This window comes from Medicago sativa, chromosome 2, assembly GCF_051527215.1.
Source record: "Medicago sativa cultivar Bolivia chromosome 2, Bolivia_mono, whole genome shotgun sequence".
NCBI classification, from domain to species: Eukaryota; Viridiplantae; Streptophyta; class Magnoliopsida; order Fabales; family Fabaceae; genus Medicago; species Medicago sativa.
This window is the reverse complement of record NC_140750.1, coordinates 68,820,729-68,841,992: the sequence shown is the minus strand read 5'-3', so window position 1 is coordinate 68,841,992 and position 21,264 is coordinate 68,820,729. Positions and strand designations below refer to the sequence as shown.

The 21,264-nt window shown below is 33.1% G+C and overlaps 2 protein-coding genes and 2 pseudogenes across 3 annotated transcripts; 2 read left to right on the top strand and 2 right to left on the bottom strand.

Annotated features, from left to right (window-relative positions):
* Positions 1-987: 987 nt before the first annotated feature.
* Positions 988-1,808, bottom strand: LOC146950088 (uncharacterized; annotated as a pseudogene).
* Positions 1,809-4,585: 2,777 nt separating this feature from the next.
* On the bottom strand, positions 4,586-9,320 carry LOC146950087 (protein SOSEKI 3-like). Of its 2 annotated transcripts, none has more exons than XM_085746043.1 (6): positions 8,775-9,320; positions 8,397-8,466; positions 7,932-8,047; positions 6,947-7,829; positions 5,045-5,310; positions 4,586-4,899 (listed from the first exon to the last, which is right to left on the bottom strand). In XM_085746043.1, the coding sequence occupies exons 1-6, from the start codon at positions 8,962-8,964 to the stop codon at positions 4,874-4,876; spliced, it is 1,551 nt and encodes a 516-aa protein (XP_085602169.1). In that variant the 5' UTR covers positions 8,965-9,320; the 3' UTR covers positions 4,586-4,873. The 2 variants fall into 2 exon arrangements, with proteins under 2 accessions (XP_085602169.1, XP_085602168.1); XM_085746042.1 differs by having other exon boundaries at positions 4,586-4,901; positions 5,046-5,289.
* Positions 9,321-9,618: 298 nt separating this feature from the next.
* Positions 9,619-13,176, top strand: LOC146950086 (uncharacterized; annotated as a pseudogene).
* LOC146950085 (uncharacterized) lies at positions 12,332-14,493 on the top strand. The gene is made up of 2 exons (XM_085746041.1): positions 12,332-13,406; positions 13,493-14,493. The coding sequence occupies exons 1-2, from the start codon at positions 13,233-13,235 to the stop codon at positions 14,237-14,239; spliced, it is 921 nt and encodes a 306-aa protein (XP_085602167.1). The 5' UTR covers positions 12,332-13,232; the 3' UTR covers positions 14,240-14,493.
* Positions 14,494-21,264: the final 6,771 nt, after the last annotated feature.

Here is a 21,264-nt window from a genome sequence, read left to right as displayed (position 1 = left end):
TTTTAAGAAGTTAAATTAGTTCATCCAAACAGATATTGTCAACGTTAAGATCTCATTGGTGGATAATCTGTAAGTACATTTATTATTCTCAAAATCTTGAGGTCAGCCCTGATTCTAGTATGTCACAGAGAACCAATTCCTTAAAACATTTTGTACCAAAAAAAAAAAATCATGGCCTTAAGTTAAAACAATTTAGTATTATTATAAAATGTTACCGTTTAAGACACTTTAAAGAGTTCCTAGGGGGCACTCTGAACCATTTTCCTTATTATTAGTAGAATGATAAAATGATCAAATTGATATAATATTAATAAAAGATTACAACTTACAAATTAAAATAAGGCGAGTTCTTCAGCAAAGGTGGTCCATTGTGGAATAATACTTAAAATTATCAGAAAATTTAACGATAGTCGACGATACTATTTAGAAAAATACCATGGATAAAATGAGATACTATCTATTTGTTCGAAGAAGGAGAATAGTGGTTTGGGGTTAAGGATAATAAAGGAGTTTAATGTATCTTTACTTGCTGGTAAATGATGTTAGAGATTAAAGTAAGAACGAGGGAGGTTATGGTATAGGATGCTGGAGGGAGATTAGGTTCGGTTTGGTGGAAACATCATACTAGTATTAGTGAGGGTGTCGGTTTGGGGGTCGGAAGCTATTTTAAGGATAACAAAGGGTGAGATATATGTGACGGGCTAACCACTTATTTTGGTGGGATCAAATGAAAGGTTTAGAAGGTTGTTTGAGTTGACTAAGAATAAAATGTTGAATGTGGTTGAGATTCTAAGACTGCTAACATGATTTGGCATAAGGCGTTTTCTTCGAATGTAAGCCTATTTGCTTGGCAGTTGCTTTGAAATCATATTCCTTTGAAATATAATATAATAAGACGAGATGTGCTTCAAAACAATGCACAACTTTGTGTGGGAGGGTACAATTTCTAAGGGAATGTGGATCGTCGGTTTCTGCGGTGTGGTTTTTTCAGTACAATTTGGGCTTTGGTTTCACAATGGATAGGTTTTGACACAGTTCATCTAGCGCGTCTTTCGGATCATTTTCTTCAATATGGTTTCTTTCAGGGGCGGATCCAGACTTAAGGCACATGTGGAGCTAAAATTTTAAAGAAACAATAATGTAAACTATATTAAAAATAAGTAATAATATTGTTTGATACGATACATTACAATGAAAATCGTTTTATATCCATTTGGTGAAAATGAGCTAAAATGACAACGTCTTCTATCCATTTGTTGAAAATGAACTAAAATGACATCATTGCTAATTGTTAAAAGAACATCTCTTTCTATATATAAGTTACAAGACAATTATTTAGCCACTGATCATCCATTTTGTTACATAGGTTACTCTTCACAACTTTCATATATGAAAAAACACGTTCAACACTTGCAGTTGCTACCGGCAAGAGCAAAGCCAACTTCAAAAGTTTATAAACCATAGCAAATATGTTGTACTTATTTGTTTCCACAAGTTTTGCACAAAGATCTGAAAGCCCTTTCAACTTAGCAAATTTTCGGCCAGATCGAACATCTGTAACATAATTCTTAAGTTGAGTGCGTAACGCCACTTTCAACACATCTATAAAATCATTTGGATAAAACTCAGTCATCGTCAATAACTTGTTCACATCAAAAGCTGCAAATGACTTTGCGAAACTCAAGCATGAAACACCGTAAAAGTTCAGTATTCTGCTACTGCGTTTTATCTATTATAAATAAATAAATAAAAAAAGAGGAAAAAGCATGTGGAGCTATAGCTCCACATTGCCCCAACATGGATCCGCCCCTGGTTTCTTTGTAGAGTTTCAAAGAATTATCAATCAGTTTTGTATCTTTTATTGTTTTCTTGTATTTGGTTCATTTGAAAAGAAAGAAACAATCAACTTTTTCAACAAAAGGAGTAAACTAAACAATGTTTACTTGATAAAATTAAGCTTAAATTTTTTTGTTGTTGAAATTGAAATATGATACATTCATTTTTTTACTATTATCTTTGGAGGCTAAATCCTATATGTTTGAGATCAGTTGATTATAATGCTTTTCATGTTTATTTTGTTTTTGCGGTATATATTTGGTTTTTGATATAATTGTGTAAACTTGCATTGTTCTTTTCTAGCACATCTTATATATGCCGGAAGAACATGGTGTGTTGTGTAATATAGTTTCATTTTAGCTTCTTAAAAAATAGAGTTACCACTAAAAAAAGTATAGGATTTGAATTCGATTTCTCAATAGCTTTAGTTCTAGAAGGAGTAAAACATAACTCTAGCTCTAGTTCGAGAAACAATCGAGAGCAATCATATTTTACAAATAAAATAATACAGTATAATTTAATTTATCAATGTTTCATTATTTGAGGACTGGTGCAGCAGCATGGACCATTCTTATCATTCTATTCTTTTGCATCACTAAGCTAAGTCAACCCTCGCTTTGTTTTTCAGCTTCAAATCTGCTACGTCATGGCTCAATGATATGTTAAATTTTTTAAGTTTAATGACTCTAAAAGTCTTAAACTTGTTGACAAATCTATAAATTAAAAAAATTCATATCAAGTCTCTCGATGTAATGATTCATCAATAACTTGCAATAAAATTATTAAATTTAAAGGTTTTTTTATTAGGTCCTAAACTTTTAAATAATGTGTAATTATATCCTTATATTCACAACCTAATTTTATTTATATAAATTGGAAAAGAAAAAAAATCACTGAGTTGACATCTCTTGGACTCATGATTTAATTTCATGTTATTTAAAAATTTCATGTTATTTAAAAGTTAGCGAACATTATAACAAATTGTTGAAAAGTTTATGAGGGATATATTATAAATTATTTAAAATTTCAAAAAACTCAATTAAAATATTTTTAGTTCATAGACCTAGTGACAATATTTATTTATTTTTTTGAAAGGGAGACCTAGTGACAATATTTTTTTTTTGAAGAAAGACCTAGTGACAATATTGATAGCTTTATGAACCAAGTTATAAATTTTTTAAAGGCTTATTTATTTATTTTTTAAAATAGTTTAGGGACCGCCTCTAGAGTATAGAAATAGTATATGGTAAGAGAATATAAAAGAAATCTTATTAATATATAAGAAGCAACCAACACAATGGGAGCAACCACCACAAAAACAAAGAAAAACATAACTTTCTTAATTAAAGATACACATGTGACTTCTTTGATAGCATGATTTTTATTTCTATTTAATTTCATGTTATTTAAAAATTTCATGTTATTTAAAAGTTAGCGAACATTATAACAAATTGTTGAAAAGTTTATGAGGGATATATTATAAATTATTTAAAATTTCAAAAAACTCAATTAAAATATTTTTAGTTCATAGACCTAGTGACAATATTTATTTATTTTTTTGAAAGGGAGACCTAGTGACAATATTTTTTTTTGAAGAAAGACCTAGTGACAATATTGATAGCTTTATGAACCAAGTTATAAATTTTTTAAAGGCTTATTTATTTATTTTTTAAAATAGTTTAGGGACCGCCTCTAGAGTATAGAAATAGTATATGGTAAGAGAATATAAAAGAAATCTTATTAATATATAAGAAGCAACCAACACAATGGGAGCAACCACCACAAAAACAAAGAAAAACATAACTTTCTTAATTAAAGATACACATGTGACTTCTTTGATAGCATGATTTTTATTTCTATTTTTAGTGTGTTTTTTGTACTATTTAACTACCATTTGTTTTTTTTAGAATTATAGGAAAAGCAAAGAAATATGTCAAGAAATTGGTGGAAAAGATTCAATTATTAAAGCCTTGAGGATAATAGATGCAATGGTGGTATTTGAAGACAAAAAAAAATGTAAGAAAAGTGGTTAACAATAACATCAATTCTAGCTATAAATATGCTTGTAGATATAATTCTAGCAAGAAAAATGCAAGAAAAGTTATCCCACTTCATCTAATGTGTGATTTTTTTTTGTGGTGTCCGGGGTTCGAACCCCGAACCTTGCATATACTATATTATGCATTGTCCCTACCAACTGAGCCAAGCTCACGAGGACATCTAATGTGTGATTAACTTTAGTGTTTGTAATACTATTTTGCAACCTTTTGTTTTATTTTGGTGTATTTAGATAGTTCTGTGCAGTTAACATCAAATTAAGACACTTTTGACTATAAAAGGAGCAGCAAATAAGTTAAGTAGACACCACTTGTTAAACTTAGAAACTCCATTTATCTTTTGCTTTCCTTTAGTTCTTGGTTCTTGTTCTTGACATTTTTCCATTTCAATAAAATTAGTCTCAATTAATCTTCTTTGTTATTGTTCTATCTTATTTTTTATTGTTCTATGTTTTTCAATCTTATAATAATCTTATGATAATCTTCTTTGTTCATGCTTCAACGAGTTTTACTTGTACTCAATCACAAACTGACTTGAGCATCAAAATGTTTGTAACAACGCCTTCATCCTCCGCCATACATCATCAGCTCTAGCTGTATTAATCGAAGTTATTTATTTTATGCAAACAAAGTTGCAGACAACAATTTGAAACAAACAAAACAGCAGTTGCAAAAGTATATAGTATCTGTAGTTACAAAAAGATTGTGCAATCACTTCATTTCAGTTGGCAGTGCCTATAACAAGTAGTGGACCATTATTTTTGCAGTGACTATGTCACAACATTTTTCACTTGATAGATTATAGAAATATAGAATATATCACGTGAACCTACACACATATGCATACACACACATACACAAATACACACCACATGTTGCATTTCACCAAAAGCAAAAAAATAATAATGCAAAACCTCTAAAATGAAACATTAATTTTTAAGAGCTATAAGGTGTTGTGTTGGGAGATGGTTTAGATTGGATTATAACCCGAGCTCCCGAAGCAAGCCTGTTGAAATAAAATCAAACTTGTCAATCAATGACTGAAAACACAAGGTATCTGTAACCGCAACAGTGTAGCCGCAGCTTAAAACCATGATTTTAATAGGGTATTAAGAATATAAGTAGAAAAGAAGACGAAGTCAACACTTAACTTTCTTCGATTTTGGTCACATTCTCGTCTCTAAATGAGTCTAGCCTCGTATATTGTTTTTGCCTTATGCCTGAGTCATTGATTTTATCTGGAGAGCTTCTTGATCCGTCAGAAATAGGAGATCTTGTGAATTCACTTGGTGGCGACTTGGTTGTTGAAGAAGCCATAACTGACCGCGAATTGTATTTTGAGTTTCCCGAGGATGATGATTCCACCATGTTTTGTGATTTCAACCCCTTACTTGTCCTGCACGATTGTGCACTGGTCCTGTTACACATGAAACATTGGCAAGGATGTGATGACAAAACATTCAAATCAATTGCAATACTATAAAACATGAAACCACAAAGTTAGCCACAATAATTCTTGATCCTAAGCCATTTTCAGTAACATGTGATGTAAGAACAAGCAAGAGCTTACTCATTGAAATTAAAGGATTGACATTATTGAGAAAAAAAATTCCATAAGTACGATTTATAGAGAAACAATACAATAAAAGTTGCAATTTAAGACATGTTTGGATTGACGAATTTAAACTTATCCATAGACATAATCACTTGTGAGAATGTTTAGCTTATTTCCATAGGCTCTTTGGGATAGCTTATTTCTATAAGTTGTTTTCAGCTAATTTCCATAGGCTCTTCCAGATAGCTTATGAAAACATCATACAACTTACATGAAAACAGTTTGCCTTTATTTTATCTTTTGTTATACATAAGTACTTACATGAAAAAGCTTATACATAATTTACATGATAAACTCTATGCTATATGTAAGTGATTAATTAAGCTGTTTGTCCAAACAGGGCCTTAGTCTCATTTGGTTGGTTTCACTTTCCATATTAACTGCCAGTGCTGCCAACTATATCATCAAATTTTGGCATTATCTCCAAAATTGTTTCAAAAGAAGCTATAAAAGCTAATGATAAATGCCAGCTATCTCTATCATTCCACATGTATACATGAGATGAGAAAGAAAAAAAAAAACACAAGAGAATCTAAATCTCCATTTGTTAAGCCTTTTACTTTTCTTCTTTTTCATTGCTCACTTTTATTCCCCTTTGTGGAATGTGTCACTGTCTGATATTGGATGTTCCAAAATGAAATCTATGTTTCCCCTTTATAATGATATATTCAAAATAAAGCAATGAAACTCCCTTATCTCCTTTAGACATCTTGTCATACACACATTAATTAAGATGTAAGCAAGCATATTAAAGTACCTACTTACTATAAAAAAATTGTTTAGCTTTAAACAACCATTTTAAAACACTTATTTTTCAAGAAATATTGTTTAGCTTTAAAAAGCAACCTGCAAAAAGAAATATAAAGACATTCTCTAGGGCATATTATAGAATCCTTTTTACTATAAAACAAATTCAGAACTGACAAAGTGATTAAAGGGATAGAAGATCTTAAACTGTTTTTAATAAATAAATAAAAAGATGCTAAAGTGATATTATAATTTTAAGATAAGTGAAAGTATAAGCAAAATATGAAAGTAGAGCTGCAGAGTTTAGTCATTGCATCTGAGATTTGATTTGGTAACGATGAAATCATTAATTTAATGAGTGGTTCGGTTAAATCAGGAAAATTTTCATGTATCACGAAAACTCTAGACATCAAATTCAATCCCCCAGAGTCCAGCGCAAGTGGTCGGTCCACAGTGTGTGTGAGTGTTGTAAACCCTAAAATACAACGTTCACTCCTACTCATCATAAAGTAAAGCTCAGTAATAAAAACACTGAATTCAAGCATTTTCCACCTTCATACTATAGCACAACCTATCTGGTTATTTAGCCTAATCCAAGATTATTCACTGATTAAAGAAAAAATATATGCAAAATATAAATCCTATTGTTCTGCTGCAACTTGCTAAAAGAAGAGTTGAAAGCAAAACCTACCTCTCAGAATTGAAAGAAGAAGAGCGTTTGAGAACATTATGTCCATCTTCTTCCATCGCCATTTTAGACTCGACTAAGCTCCCACTAAAATAATCTTTGTCATCCATTCTAAGGCTCGTCACCTTCGGATTCCCTCCTATGCAGTCTAATTCCCCCAACATAACAGAACTTGAGAACAATGGGGAGGGGAATTTAGAATGTGAAAATCTAGCCTTATAGGAAGGAACAAGGTCAAAACTATGGTTTTTCACCGATATAGACCCGCACGAGATCAATTGCATCAGCAAGTTTGAGGCCTTCATTCTAGTACTAGCTTGCATTTGAATACCCTGCTCTTCTAGGATCCTAAAGCTGTTCATTCTGCTTGCATCAGCTCTAATAAGGGATTCCAAAGTTTCGGTCTTCCCTCCAGAAGACGATGGGCTCGAATTCGAGAAAGGCGGAGAAACAACATCACTACAGATTTCTGAACCGTCTTTCACGTGTCCCGCTTGAGTTTCACATATTTCATTGCATTCAGATTCTGATGATCTATCCTCGGTCGATACACCTCTAGTACAAGTTTTCTGTGTTTGACTTTGATGTTTGGCAGCACATTCTTCGGTTTGAGTCGAAGCATCTGCCAATCCATCAGTTTTGTAGATTTTGTATTCTGTCAATGGTAAACTTTGAGAGTCACTCTTTCCATCACTAGACTCTGGAGAAATATCAGAGGAACCGGTATGTTGTCTTGGTGAAATCTCATCTTCTTGAGAGTTTCTACCCTCTCTTTCATTCATGCTTGAAGAAGAAGAAGAAACCTCGTCATGGCTCCGACATGAAACTGGTTCTGGCAACCGCTTTAGGCTCTGTAGTTTCACATTGCTAATTGGGCTAAAACGGTCTGCGAGTTAAAGTTGAAAGTTCACAATGAGTAAGATTTAGTACAAACACAAGTGTGATGAAGATAGATAAACAAAACAAGATCCAAAATATTATTATTGACCTGAATTTGATTCGCAAAACAGCTCGGAGCCTTTGAGGACATACTCATTACCATGTGCAGGCAGAATTAGATCATCTTCACTAAGGTCATGCCACACATATCCATTCTTGTAGCTTCTACATTATATAACATAATAAACAAACATGATTACATAAGTGCACAACCAATTTCGCCACTTTGTAAAACAAAATCCAACTATAGTAATAATCTTTAAGCTGCCTTGACTATCCTAGAATTCAAAAGAGAAATAAAGGACTAGCATCATTGTTTTAAATTGCGGTATGTAACCGCATTGGAGGTCGCAATATAAATGATTTTGAGGTCTCAACAGCGACATCACAACTGCGACCGCAACTTAAAACCACGACTAGTTCAATCTCTATTAAGTCTCAAAATCATTCTTTTGTTTCTCACTATACAAAATTGAACAGCAATAAGAGATAGTAAATAAAACAAATTCCTCACCTCTTACAAGACCATGAATACAAATCAGCCATTCCCCTACCTCTCAAAGCATCAAGTTTATGAATCACATCTGCACACAAACAAAATAATCCTTAAAAAACACAAACATACCACACAAACAATTACGAGATTTGTTCGGATTGACTAATTTGATCTTATCTACCAACATAATCAGGAAAACTTATGGAAACAACTAACAACATGTCCATAAGTTATTTTCAGCTTATTTCCATAAAATTTTCATGACAAATTAGCTTATACAGCTTATACAAAATAACTTATAAGATAAACACTTATGCTATAAGAGCTCAATTAAGCTATTTACTCAGAAAAAGGTCTAAAAAATCCCAAAAAAGTGTTGAATTTTAGAATTCTTACCTCTCAAGAACAAACCATCAGGTGATGAAATAGGAACCTCCATGAAATGAGGATGTTCAAGCAGTCTATTCCTGCAAAGATAGTAAACAACAGGAACCTTCCTATTCTTGTAATACTTTGGGGGCTTTTCCTTCCATACTTTGGACCTCTCAGGACTCAATTGCTGCCTATACTTTTTCTCCCTTTCCATTCCAACACTCACAATTCAAAACAACCCACAACAAAAAATTCAAACTTTCTTCCACAACTTCACAAAAAAATTGCTAAAAATTCGAACTTTATTCCACTACTTCATCAAAAACTTCAAAGGGTATGTGAATTCTCAACCACAATACAAAAAAAAACAAGATCTTACAACCCTTTTAATATGGTGAAAAATGTTCAACTGTAAAAAGGGTGGTAATAAAAAACAATAAAGGAAAGAGCTTTAAAAGGAAAATTAAGTATCCATGTGTTGGTTTTGGTTTTGTTTGGTTGAGGAAATTATGAAAGTGTCAATAGTGTTGGAAATGGAAAAAAGACAAGACAGTGAAGTGAAGTGAAACTGAATAGCTGGTTCCTTATTTCGCGGTAATGTTACTTTTGGTTGATTTGATTTTCATGTACAGTACACAGTTGCAAAGTGTTACTACTAAACAACTTGGTTTAACTCTTCTTTGTACTTTGCTTTGTTTTGTTTTTGCTTTTGACCTTTTTACTGCTGTTACTGATACCATTATTTTAGTGTTTTTTTTATGTCTTTTTTTCAACTATGGTACAGCTGTGAAGAACATTAATGTTTTAAAAAATTGACTTAGGTTTGAATTTGAGAGAAGTGTCCTCTCAACTAGTTGTTTGGCTATTTTATTTTAGGGTAAAATATGCTTTTCGTCCCTGTAATTAGGGGTCATTTGAATTTTCGTCCCTGAGCTTACTAATCCTCCCATCTTGTCCCTGTAATTATTAATCATTTGAGATTTCATCCTAATTACAAAATTTTGCTGAGGTGGAGGGTAATTAGTGACGTGGCATGTGTTTAATGGATTTGTGTCAGGACACGTCAGCTGTGGGGCGGGGCAATGACATTTTTGCCCTTAATGAACCTGGGCTCGCGCAAAAAGACATTTTTACCCCTCTCTTCTTCTTTTCTTCTTTCCCTCTTCTTTCAGAATCAGAAACACGAAATTGGGGGGAAATTGTTCCAGGGTTAGGGTTCAGACACAAATTGGGGAAAATTGTTGAGAAGATTACGATTGGAACTCGATTGCCTCCGAAAATTGGTGTTGGAATCTGTATTGGAACGCAAAGCTCTAAATCGTACTCGTTTGCAAAAAGGTATCGCGAAGAAGAAAACCCAGGTACGTTCGTTTTGTATAAATACGTTGTTTGTATAAAAATGTTACGTTTGTTTGTTTTTTCGGTGAAATAGATGATAAAAAACATGTAAAACTGGGGGGAATAAAAAACGTTGTTCGTATAAAAATGTTGTTCGTATAAAAATGTTACATTTGTACGTTTGTGGGTTTCTATTTTCGCATGCTTAGTGTGGTGCTGAGTGTGTGTTTTTTTGTTTCAGAATGTCTATTTCCGTTTCAGTTCACTATGGTGGACGTTTTGTTAGGGATTGGTTAATCAATTACACTGGGGGGAATGTAAAACTGTTTGAAGGCTTAGATATTGAAAAATGGAGTTTTTTTGAAATATGTGGTATTGTAGAACAAGATTTGGAGGTTAAAAAGCCATATAGGTTGTGGTGGATGCCTGATGAAGATGTTGACTTTAGGATCTTAAGATTAGATGAGGATGCAAGTGAGATTAAGGATTATGCTGTTAAAAAAAACAGGGCTGCTAACATATTTGTTGAGCATGATGTAGATGAAGTAAGTCAGAGAGTAGACATTCCAAACTGTGTGATTAGTAGTGAAGTAGGTGAAAGGTCAAACTGTGTCAAGGGTAATGAATTAGGTGAAAGTTCAGAAGCCAATAGGTACATTGAGAAAGGAAAGGCACCTATGGTATGTCCTGATGTAGATAATGTGGATGAGGGTGGTTCAGGTAGTAGTGAAGAAGATGAGGCATATGATAACTACTTTGATGATGACAGTGAGAATGAGAGGGTATTATGTCTGGATGATGGGTTTGAGCCATATGATAAAAACCCTTTAGATTTTGAATACAGTGATGATTATTTGGATGGTGTTAATGGTGTTGCTGATAATTCATACAAACCAACCACTGAAAACCCTACAACTGATAAACCTTTGAAGTTAAAACCAAAGAAAAAAGCAAAGGTTGCTGAACATGAAGAGCATACTGACCATGAATGGGAGAAGGACTATGAAAGTGAAGAATTGGTATCAGATGACCCTGATGATTCTGACTCTGAGGGAGTGCCAAGATACCCTCAATTTAAGATGGGTGAACTAACAAAGGACTATAAGTTCAAACTTGGTATGGACTTTAAGTCAATTGCAGAGTTCAAGGAGGCAATTACTGAGTGGTCAGTATTAAATTTAAGACAGATAAAGTTTGTGAAACAGGACAAGGTAAGATGTACGGCAGAGTGTAGAGAACCAAATTGCAATTATGTGATTTACTGTAGCAAAGTGGCTGACAGCCACACATTTAAAATAAAGACATTAAGTGGGGATCATACATGTGCTAAGTCTGTAAAAAAAACAATTGCTTCCTACAAGTGGGTGACAAAGGAAGTGCTTCCAAAGATAATGACAACTGGTGACATGCCTGTGAAAGATATAATGAAGGACTTGAGGAGGAAACATTCAGTGGGTGTATCTTTTCATGTAGCTTGGAAGGGAAAGAAAATGGCTAAAGAAATCATTGAAGGTGATGCTAGGAAACAATATACTCTGCTTTGGAGGTATGCTGCTGAGTTGCACAGAGTTTCATTGGGAAATACCCTGAAAATTAATATGGAGAGAACACTCTTAACAAATCAACCAAGATTCAGCAAGTTTTACTTCTGCTTTGAAGGATGTAAAAAAGGTTTTTTGAGTGGATGTAGGCCTTTCATTGGAGTGGATGGATGTCATCTGAAAACTATGTATGGAGGAATACTTCTGGTTGCTGTTGGAAGAGATGCAAATGATCAGTATTACCCATTGGCTTTTGGAGTGGTTGAGAATGAGACCAATGATGCTTGGAGGTGGTTCTTGACATTGCTACTTGATGATATTGGCACTGACAGGAGATGGGTCTTTATATCAGACCAACAGAAGGTATTAATGATATTGATTCTAATTTTTACTTATGTTTTGGTTTCTTATGTGTACTTATGTGTTTGATATTCATCCAGGGATTGATTCCAGTTTTAGAAGAATGGTCTGACAGACTTGAACATAGATTGTGTTTGAGACATCTATATGCTAACTTTAAGAAGAAGTTTGGAGGAGGGACCCTGATTAGAGACTTGATGATGGGAGCAGCAAAGGCAACATATTTCCAAGGTATTTTCATAATTTGCTTTTCCTGAATATAGTTGAGTTTTAATAGTTGAACATAGTTGAATATAGTTGAACATAGTTGAGTTTTAATTTTTTTTCTTTTCCTGAATAAAGCATGGGAGGCAAAGATGAATGAGCTGAAAAAGGTTGATCATGCTGCATGGGAATGGCTGAGAGGTCACAACCCTAAATTATGGTGTAAGCATGCCTTCTCCTACTATCCCAAGTGTGATGTGCTCATGAATAATATATCTTAGTCTTTTAATGCAACAATCTTGTTAGCTAGGGACAAACCAATACTAACAATGGCTGAATGGGTTAGAACTTATATTATGAATAGGATAACAACCCTTAGAGAGAAACTTAGTAGATGGGAACAAAATATTATGCCTATGCCTAAGAAAAGACTAAATACTGAGATACAAAAGGCTGGTAATTGGATTGCAACTTTGGGAAATGGTGAGGAGTTTGAGGTTGAAATGATTGGTGGTGGGCATAGATTTATTGTGGACATGAAGAAAAGAACATGTACTTGTAATTTTTGGGAGCTTGTAGGTATACCTTGCAGACATGCCATTGTTGCAATGTCTAAGACAGACCAAAACCCAGAGGACTATGTTTCTGAATGGTATACTAGGAGCAAGTATGAAGCATGTTATTCATTTAATGTTAGTGCTATAAATGGTCAAGACATGTGGCCTGAAGTTCAATGTGAGGAGATTCTTCCACCTGTGTACAACAAAGGACCAGGAAGGCCTAAGAAACTAAGGAGGAGAGAGCCTGATGAGCCAGCAAAATCATGTGGGAAATTTAGCAGAAGTTTTAGTAAGTACAAGTGCACAAAATGTGGAAGCTCTGGTCACAATGCTAGAGGTTGCAAAAGTCAGACAGTGAACCCTGAAGCACAAAAGAGAAAGGTATTTTACTGTTGTTACCTAATTGATCATATTCATTGTTAGTTTATTTATAACTATATGGATTTATACTTTTACAGAAGAGACAACCAAAGAAACAAATGCAAAACCAACAACATAGTGTTCAAGTCTCTCAAGACCAGTCTGCTCAACATGAAACACAAAGTGCTGAAGCAAGTCAAAGTGGAGGGACCAATCCAGTCAATCCAATTCAACCTGAAGCAAGTCAAAGTGGAGAGACTAATCAAATACAAGTTGGTAAAGTTCAAAGGAAGGTAATTTGTTTATTATATGCTACTAATTTGTTTATTATATGCTACTAATTTGCTTAGTATATCCTCATGTATCTTCACTTTGACAGAGAAAAACATCAACTGAAGGAAATCAAACACAAGCTACTGAAGGCAGTTATAGTGTTGGTACTGGATCAACAAACACTGAGGTAGGGGCAAATGAGAGTAAGAAAAGGAAGCTGGTCAAATCTGCTAAGTGGACAGGTAAATTCAAACCACCTGCACAGTCTCTTCCTTTCAGACCAGTTAAAGGTCCAGTCACAAAACCAACAGTTGCATTTATGTCAACCTACATGAAACCAAATTCATCCACAACTGTCAACCCCACTGCAGAGGTTAACACCAATGTTAACACCATTGCTCCAACCTCAAAAACTGTTGTGAAACCAAATACAGTAGTCCACACAAATGTTCAGACTGCCCCAAACACAAACATATTCATTAACCCATCTGCAACTGTCAACACAACTGTCAACAGTACACAAAACCATTGTCAAACTTATGTGAAGCCATACACCATTGTCAAAACAATTATCCAACCTGTCTTAAAGCAAAAGGGTCCACCACCCAATCCAGCAAAACCATCATCTAACAAGGTTAGGAGAAGTGGTAGGAATGTTTGGAAAAAAAATGCTAACTTGAAAGGGCCTGGAAAAGCAATAGATGATCCAATTGAAGTGGAAGATGATGTTAAGGATGCTGAGACACAACCTGCTACAACAACATCTGCTGATGCTACAAAAGTTGCTGGTGATGCTAAAGATGGATCCTGTCTAGGCCTCTTGAAAAAAATTGACACAATTAAATATGTTTAATTGGCCTATCAGTGTTTTGATGCTGTCTGTTTTGGTGTAATATGTGGCTTGGACCAATTTATCTACTATATATTGGCTTTGACATTAATTATTTAGCTTAGCCATCTTTTGATGTTAATGTATGGCTTAGACCTTAATGTTTCTTCTTTTGATGACAATGTATGGCTTAGACCTTAATGTTTCTTCTTTTGATTACAATGTATGGCTTAGACCTTAATGCTTCTATTTAAATGTTATGCTTCTTTTGAAGACAATATATGGCTTTCACTATCTTTTTTTACACTTTGTTGCAATCATGGGATACACCATATTTTGATTATGTAAAAACACAAGCTTAAACACTTTGTTGCAATCACATTACAATTCATATAGATTGAAATACAACACAGTCATTGATATTAAATTACAACACTTAACAACTTAAAGCATAAATCCTAAACAAACACTACCAAATTCATGTGAATAAACACATTCATTACATAACAACCAACTACAACCCTAACTTAAACAATTAACAGAGCAATCCACATTCATCACTTTCTTGCATAAAACACACAAAAGAGGACACAACTTGCCACCATAATCCACTTCAGCCATTCCACTTTCTGTTTCTCAGCTAACAACTTCTTCTTCCACTTCTCTTTCTTCAAGTCATAAATTCCTTCCATAACTTCAACACAATTACACTTATTTTGTTTAGACTCCACTTCTTCCTCAACCGGCCTCCTAGATGTCTCTGCCATCCTAGATGTCACAGCAACCATTGGCCTTGTACCCGGATCTAGCTCATCATCCCAGACCAACAAACCGCAAGTTTTTTTTTTCATCCAATTGCGACACTTCCAAAACCTACGTCCAGGATTCGCACTTGTGTTGGAAATGTAGATGACCATGGGCAACTCACAACGGCACAGTGGGAGCATTCCAAGGGAAGTTTCGAAATTACCGTAATAAGATCCATACGAGTACCCTGTACTGGTGTTACCTGTTGACATTTGCAAACTGAAGCAGAACTGAGATGAGGTGAAGGATTAACAGTGAAAGCTTCGATGGAGAAGAAGAGTTGGAGGCTTCGATGGAGAAGAAGAGTTGGAGGAAGAACAGTTTTAGCTTCGATGGAGAATATGAGGGAAAGAAGAAAAGATGGAGGCAGGGGCAAACAAGAAGAAAAGATGGTGGTGGATATGGAACAGATCAGAAATTGGTGGTGGTGGAAGAAAAGAAGAGAGGAAAGAAGAGGAAAGAAGAACGAAGAGGAAAGAAGAGAGGAAAGAAGAGGAAAGAGGAGGGAAAGAAGAAAAGAAGAAGAGAGGGGCAAAAATGTCATTGCCCCGCCCCACAGCTGACGTGTCCTGACACAAATCCATTAAACACATGCCACGTCACTAATTACCCTCCACCTCAGCAAAATTTTGTAATTAGGATGAAATCTCAAATGATTAATAATTACAGGGACAAGATGGGAGGATTAGTAAGCTCAGGGACGAAAATTCAAATGACCCCTAATTACAGGGACGAAAAGCATATTTTACCCTTTATTTTAAAAGTCAATTTAGTAGATTCTTTTCTTGTTTGTAGACATGACAATTTTCGATTGAAACTCACACACATAAATGTATGTTTTTATTCAAACTTAGATGTATAGTTCAGGAATATAGACATTGTCACTTATATTAGATGAATCAGTCATGCTATTGCTTGTTTGGTTCTACGTCTATTTGGTTATTCTTCCGTTCCAATGAGAATGCAATCGTGAATTGTGATAATAAGAAGTTATGTTTTGTAACTTTAGGATGAACACACATCTACATGGATCCTACCGCAATAACAAACACTTGCTTAGTAGAATTTAGTTTGAATGGCAAAACATTTGAATATATATATGTCTCCCCTTACACATAAATCTTAACTTCAAGTTATAATTAATTTGAAGCGAAAATCAATTATAAGTAAGAATAATAGGAATAAATAGTAGTCAATAGATTAAAACGAAGGGTTGAGTTTGAAAGATGATTTAAGTGAGTAACTACATTCAATCTCTAATTCTCATTCATGGCACTTTCCCCATAATCCTCAAATTATTTCCCCGAATCAGTCATCTTTCACTAGCTCAAATCTTCCATTAATTCAATGTTGTCGAAAACATCCCATAAAATATTGTCTTGAAAAAACTTATAAAATATTGTCTTGAAATATAAACAAGGCTTAATTGCAGTTTTGTTCCTCCTATTTTCATCATTTTGCGAAAATGATCCCCCTATTTTAAAATTCGACAATTTTGGTCTCTCGATCAAATATTTTGTCAAAAATATTGTGATATGATATGTTTTAAATGAAATTTTCAAGGAAATTTTATTACAATTTCATCGATGTTGATCTTTTCCATCTTTAGATCATATTCAACGACATTTAAAATTAATCACTTCACATTTTTATAGTTCAAAAATATTATGGGGTGACCAAAATTGTCGAATTTTAAAATAGAGGGACCAATTCTGCAAAATTGTGAAAATAAGAGACCAAAACTGCAATTAAACCTATAAACAATTTGATCTCAATTCAACAATCATCAATGTACCAACTGCGTGAGATTGGACTACAACATGTTACGTTTTTCGAAGATGGATAGATTTTTTCTCAAGCTTCCTATTTTAATTTTCATTTAAATTAATAAACATAGGAGAATAATTTATCCAATATTTTATGTTATAATATTTAAAAACAAAACTTTTTTTTTTTTAAAACAAATCTAGCATTTTCAAAAATTTGAAAATGCCAAAATATTATTTTGGTTTTTTTTTTGAAGAAGTTAAATTAGCCCACCTAAATTGACAATCGAACCTGAGACCTCGAGGAGGAGCACACTCTCAAATCCCAAGTCAATACACTAGGCCAACCCAATTGGATTATTTTGGTTATTTTTTAAAAAGCATGATTCTTAGTTTGCTTTTTACTTTGTCTCTTACGCAACTGTTTACTACATGTATCTCATATCTCTTTGCTAGAAATTTAAAATGATCATAAATTTTAAAAAATTAAAACTATAAATGTTCTTCAAAGAGTAAATGGAGCTGCTTATATTAACCAAACGCATGACCGATGAAAAAATTGTATGGTTAAATATGTTTTTGGTCCCTATAAAATTGGGATTTTTTAAGTTTAATACTTACTTAATTTTAATAGTTCTTTTAGTCCTTAAAAAAAATTCTGCACTCAGTATTAATCCATCCTCAATTCAAATTAATTTATGCTTAAACTCTTGAATTTTTGAACAATTTTTACAGATGTTTTAAGAACATTAATAAAAGTTCCTCTGCAACAAAATTTCGCAAAATTTGATTTCTACGTCCAAATTTTGTTAATTATATCTTTAACTTTTGTCGTTTAAAAAAATTCATATTTAATTTGTTTCATGTCAAAAAATTCTAAATTTTAGTTAATGAACCTTTCATAGTGTTCTAAACTTGTCTCAAAAAAATCGTTCAAAAATTTAAGAGTTTAAGGATAATTAAACCAACTTTGTTGTAACAGAGATTAAAATTAGAAGTAATTTTTTTTTTGTAGGGACTAAAAAACCTATTAAAATTAAGTAAGGACTAAACTTAAGTTCCCAATTTTATAGGGACCAAAAATATATTTAACCCAAAATTGTATTATAGTTTTTTTTTTATTAAATTTCATTGGTATTATTTCGGTGACCATTGACAACTAATTATTTTCAAAGATTTAAATTGTATGGTACAACTAAAAGTAAAACTAACACAATCAAAACTGCTAAATGTGAGTTTTTTTATTGGTACAACTAAAAATGAGTTTTTATTTTATTTTAGAGGGAGTTTTTACTTAAAAGGTGATTTTGTTTTTGAAATAAAATATTTGTAACAAACTGGTTTCAATCATTATTCATTTATATAGTTTTAATTATCCTAACCCCAACAAAAATATTTTAAAATTGTTTATATATACATTTAAAAGGATATTGATTGATCATTGATGCCTGTAGGGTTTAGATTTCAATAGTTAAATCAAAACCATTAGAAATCTAGGCATATAGTTAATGTTCCTAGCTCCTGCTCAAGCCAAGTATAGCACGGACAAATATTTATTGTGAATAATTAACTTACTTTTAAAATTTAAACAAATATTTATTGTGAATAATTAACTTACTTTTAAAATGAGTGCATGCCAAGGAAATCGGTTAATGCACAGTAGCAAAACTAGTATCTCCTCCATGTAACCAAACAATTGAACTCAAATGATTAATGAACTTCATCAAATGATTAAGGCTAAAATATGGTTTTGGTCCCTGCAAATGTTTCGTTTTGGTTTTAGTCCCTGTAAAAAAAATTTGTAGTTTTTGGTCCCCGCAAATATATCTTGTTTTGGTTTTGCTCCCTGACTCCACTTTTGTGATGATTTACACACGTGACACATGATGAATGAACCCATTTATTAGAAAAATAGTCCTTGCAAAATATTTTAATTTTTAAAAAGGTTCCTACAAAATATTTTGTTTTTGAAAATAGTCCACCAGATGCATTGAATCAAGCAAGTGAACATTTATCATTGCTTGCAAATTACAGCATTGATGTTGATATAATTAATACATACACGTACTCTTCCCATCAAGGGAAACGAAGACGCCATTATTTGTTTTTTACTCAAATTTAGCACTATAAAGCTGAATTAGTGGTTGTATACATTATTATTCCTTTTATTCTTTACTCAAATAGTACTATTTTAAGTGATACATACATTAATGTACTAGACCCCTAATATCTGGCATTTTTCAATTACACTCATGAACCTTGCCCTAGCATTAATAACATTTCGTGCATAGTGTATGAATTAAATTTCATATGCATATGCATATGCCCGATTGATCAAGACATAAAACTTATAACAAACTCTGCTTAACACAGGCCCACAAATAAATTCATCAGTCTATATTTTCCTACTTTTCAAAGCAGCTTATGAAATATCACAGTTCAATTTCTGTGTAACAAATTATTTTGAAGACTCAAATAATTAAAACTCTAATTAAGCATTTGTATAAATAATTGCATAAGATGATCATATTGTTCTCTTTCCATTCAGCATCCTAGTTTTGCTTAGGTCAGAGCTATAAAGCACGTACAAACACTTCTCGGTCGTGTCCTAGTGTCAGGCATGTGTCGTGTCCAACACACATCACCACATATAATTACACTAATTATGTGATTTTCTCAAATTATTAAGAGTGTCAGTGTCTATGCCGCGTCCGATGTTTGTGACATATCTATTGTTCATTGGGTTCGAGTCATTATAATCGTGGGGTATGTATGCATTTTCAAGGGTAGATACATATGTTTGCAAGTCTTTTATCTATCACACCAGTTGCCCACGTTCAACGCAACTTAACCAGCAAGGACCCGACGATGGTTTATGACATTAAGGCTCCCTTCTCCAAAGGGCAAACATGCACATCATGTTGAAGTTTGACTGGATTTTGAATATTTCTCACTTGAAAATTCATAAGTAATGTATATCCAATACTTTTTAGAATAACAATTAAGATTTATATTTTGCACATATACATTTTAATTAGTTGACTCAGACTAAGAATTTAGTATGTATGTATCGTTATGTAAAATTAATTTACACATGCATCAAATTTTAGCACTTTATATTTGTAGATAGATATTTTAGTTTTTTTTTTTTTACAGAAACAATTCATTTAAACACGAACCAAATCGGTTGCGACAACAAAAAAAAAGTAATGCAAATAGGGATTTTCTCAATCCAAACAAAATCTCAATTGCAATTTGAAACAAAGCAAGCTTAGCTAGGGATTGAACATCAAAGTTACCAACTCTTCTCACATGAGAAACTAAAAATGAAGAACGATCATTATTCACTAAAGGCGATTTCAAAGTCTTGACCACATTAAGATAATCACCTTCCATGACAATGTTTTGAAAACCCTTATCATAGGAAAATTGAATTGCCGACCGAAATCTAAGAGTTTTAGCAATGTTAGCATCAAGAAGCGACTCAAAGTTCCATGTAGTAGTTCCTAAAACAAAACCATCACAGTCTCTTAACTATAGCTCCTACACCCCATTTATTATCAACGGTCAAAATGCATTAATGTTCAATTTGAAGGAAGATGTGGGAGGACTCCAACTGGGAGGGGAAGATATAGAAATAGTTGACTCCGCGTCAACATGAGTATTCACAAGTCCTTTATAATTAATCTTCAATAATATTCCAAGTTTTTTGGACAATATTCACCACTTCAAGATTTCTTCCTTCAAAGAAAAAAGATTTCTTCCTTCAAAACAAGCTTTGTTACGAGCGTACCAAAGTACAAAGAGATATGACATATACCGTAACATTAGAAGGGGGCTTTAGAGATAGTGTTTCCCGACCCATCAATGAAAGACATCGAAATGCCCTCAAATCAAAATTCCAAAGGAAACAACAACCAAGTTGCATATCATGATATGATTAGATTATAATACGACTGTGTAAAAAAAAATTAAACTGTCAAACTAATTAAGTGATTATGTCGGTAATTATGAGAGTCCAAATATAGAGATGGTTCATGTCCCTTATTTGAGGCTGTGTTTTGAATACTTGTTGGTAAAGAACATAAACATTCCCACATGTTGGCGGGGGCATATCTGTGAGTACTATAATTCCAGAACATATATTTTCCAAATCATTGTATTGTCTATGCTACATATTGGCCTTGTAGGGCTGCATGTGTACGTATTGTATTTTCTTATTATTATAGGATAGGATGGGATTCGTTGCAGTGTGAAAACACATGCAATTACATACATTAGTCGAACTTGGTCATTGATTTGAGATTAATTGGCTCACATTGCATGTCACAATCATAATTAAATTATCTACACTGTCAATTTCAAATTGGATAGTCAAATCCTTTATTTTATTTCTATGTTGATATATCCTTTATTCTATGTATCTTATCTTATCTTATAGGCTTAATTAATTGTTTGGTCCCTTAACTTATTTTT